This window comes from Halichoerus grypus, chromosome 11, assembly GCF_964656455.1.
Source record: "Halichoerus grypus chromosome 11, mHalGry1.hap1.1, whole genome shotgun sequence".
In the NCBI taxonomy this organism is placed as follows: Eukaryota; Metazoa; Chordata; class Mammalia; order Carnivora; family Phocidae; genus Halichoerus; species Halichoerus grypus.
This window is the reverse complement of record NC_135722.1, coordinates 4,253,603-4,256,653: the sequence shown is the minus strand read 5'-3', so window position 1 is coordinate 4,256,653 and position 3,051 is coordinate 4,253,603. Positions and strand designations below refer to the sequence as shown.

Below are 3,051 nucleotides of genomic sequence, written 5' to 3'. Positions count from 1 at the left end.
AGGGAGGCCCGGGGATTGGAGCGAGGCCGCGCCGGGCCGCCCCGGGGGAGCCGGCTGGACCCCTTGCGCCGCCCTGGGAGCGTCCCCCCCCCCCCCGCCCCGGCTGGCCCGAGCTCCCCCGGCCGCCTGGCCGCCCATCCGACCCTCTGCAGAGCGGGGCCTGCACCCCAGGACTCGGGCCTGCACCCCAGCGCTGGGCCCTGCGCCGGACCGCGCGGCCTCTGCATGGCCTCCTGGTTGGCGGGAAGCATGGGCTCCGACCCGCTCATGGTCCTGCTGGTCCTCATCCTGCTAGCGCGCTTCATTCTCTGGTCCTGCCTTGGCACCTACATTGATTATAAACTGGCCCGGCGGCAGCCCCGCAAACCCAAGGAGGACTAGGGCCCCTGGCGGCCGCGGACTGAGTGTCGCGCATGGGCGGGTCTTCCCCTCCAGGAGGACACCGTCCCTGAGGTGTCCTGTCCTGAGGCTGAGGGTGTGGGAGGGTGGGGCAGGACAGGCAAACCACTCCTCTATCCCACCCACATGGCAGAGATGGACTGTGTCCTACCCAGACTGACCAGGGCTGTCCTGGTGACATCCCACGACCCACGTCAGGACAGAGGGGCCACCACTGCCTGTCTGTCCACCAGGTTCTGGGGTCTGCTGTTGGAGTGAGTGAGCGCGAGGGTGGGTCTTGCTTTAAGACTCTCTCTGCCTCCAATTCTTTATAAATATGTTTGCAGGACAAGGTGGGGATGAGCCAGAGGGCTGGGGGGTAGGAGGGAAGGACAGATGTGGTCACATCACAAGCCAGGCCTGCCACCAGAAGCTGCCCTGTGTCTCAGCTTCCTCTTGTCTCCCCCCCCCCCCGGGGGGAATAATAGTTCAGACAACTGCCTTGGTTCTCCCTTAAGCAGACCCCTGGAGGGTCTTAGGACAGACTTTCGACACCTGAGTTCAAGCCCAGCTCTGGTTGACTGTGGGTAAACTCTCTTTCTCCATCTCTAAAATGGGCACAATAATCCCTGCCTCCCTCAGAAGGGTATGAGGAGGGTTGGATAAAGGGTGGGGTGGCAAGCCCCCCATATTCTGCACACCATGGGACGTGTGGAGGCCAATGGAGAAGAGAAGCCAGGGACCCAGGGCCCTTTCTTCCTTTCTGCTTTCAAGTGTGTGGCTGAGACGCTCCTCCGAAGGCTGACAGACAGGAAGCTCGACACGAGCCAAGAATCTGGCGCTTCCTTGCCGCCCACCTCCCCGTCACACCCTGCCTGAGCAGCAGGTGGTAGCTGGGTGCTTCTCATCCTGGCGGCAGATTCTAATCGCCCTGCAGATTTTAGCAAACACGATGGCCAAGTGCCCCCCGCCCCCGACCAAGAAGCAGGGGCAGGGGCAAGATGTCCCCGGGAGGCTGAGGCCTGGTTGCACTGTGCCTTCCCATGAGGACTGGGGACTTCTGTCAGAGCAGAGTCTTAAGGAGCTGGTGTCACTGAGCTGGGCGAGCAGACTCAGGAAGCCCCGGCCAGGAGCCGCCCCCCTAGCCTTTCGGCATCCTGGCAGAGGGGCGATGGGCCTGAGCCGGGGATGCGGTGGGACCTGATGAGCTCCCCGACACCGTGAAGATCTTGTCTTGCTCCTGAAGGACCTGCTATGCTCGAGACAACCGCAGGGACTGGGGAACTGGTCAGCAGAAGCAGTGACCTTCTGGGGGCGGGACTGACCAACACCAGAGACTTTTGATGGTGGGGTGTCTTGGAGGATGGTTTAGAGGTGAGGATCTTTTCTTACAGATGACAGTCTGGGAAGTCTGCACAGGGCGGGGTTTCCATGCATGGATTCATCCAGGGCTGGGGCGGGGGGTGGCTGTCCTCTGGGCCATTGTATTGGCCAGTGGCCCAGCAGAACTTACATCCTCACTGTGTCAAGAACCTGACTGCAGGATTAGGGGAGAAGGTGTTCTCATTGTTCTTAAGGAAAATGTCATCCAGTTCTCTTTAAAATGATCGTGCATGATTTTACCGATCTCTTTAAGAAGAATCACGGTTGTTACCACGGTCGTATAACAAGGAGGGTGGCCGACCATTCTGGTTGGCCTCGGACTGCCCCAGTTTTAAAACTGAAACTTCCATGTCCTGGGAGACCCCTCCCTCTCGGGCAGAGCGCTCCCCACCCCTGCTCTGATGGAGGAAAAGTCAGTTCACACAGCCTGCTGATGTGTCTCCAGCCTGCCCGTAAGCCACCTGCCGCCTGCGTGTGCACACGGGTGCGTGGAACGGCACCCCCCCAACACACGTGAGGTTCACCATTTGGTCCAGTGGGCCAGAATTCTGGGGCTCTCACTGCAACCCTTTCTGTCGGGGTTGTCTGGCAGAGAGGACGGGAGCAGGAGGCTGCTACCAACACAAGACCCCGGAAGAAGACCAGATTCTGCCGGTGTTATTTGAGCCCCTTTCCACTTACACTAGTCAATATATTTCTTTTTTTCCCCCCTCTCAAGCCAGTTTGCATTGGTTTCTTTATTCACAACTGACAAATTCTGATGCGTGCAGGTCTCTGCATCCACACACCATCCATCCATCTACAGCCTCACGACGCATGCCTGGCTCAGAACGAGCACTCAAGCCATGGCATCTGAGTGCATGAGAGGATGTGCCCTGGCCTGATACCAGGCAGCCACTGCGTCCAGCTGCAAGTAACAGACAAGTAAACAGTGACTTCAGCAGGAGAAGCTTTTTTTTCCCCCTTTGTTTTTCAGATCACCTGAGCTGAAGGCAGATGCCTAATGACTGAGCCACCCAGGGGCACTTACCTGTTTCTTCTAATGTGTTTTAATGTTGCTCCTAGAAAATTTAAAAGTACATATGCAGCTCACATTTTTATACCACACAGCATTGTGCCAGAATTGCATAATGTAGAGAAAGTGCCCTGGTGGGCACATGAACTATGTGTTATAGGAATGCAGAAGGGGGCTTTCAGGAGGACAGTTTGAAATAATAATGTAAGTACTACACACCAGAGCTTATGAGATGCAGCTAAAGCTGTTCTTATGGGAAAAGTCGTTGCCTTAAA

General features: G+C 57.4%; 1 protein-coding gene across 1 annotated transcript; it reads left to right on the top strand.

Annotated features, from left to right (window-relative positions):
• Positions 1 to 225: 225 nt before the first annotated feature.
• Positions 226 to 381, top strand: SMIM38 (small integral membrane protein 38). Its single transcript, XM_036073399.2, has one exon. It carries the CDS (start codon positions 226 to 228, stop codon positions 379 to 381), a length of 156 nt encoding a protein of 51 aa, XP_035929292.1.
• The last annotated feature ends 2,670 nt before the right edge of the window (positions 382 to 3,051 follow it).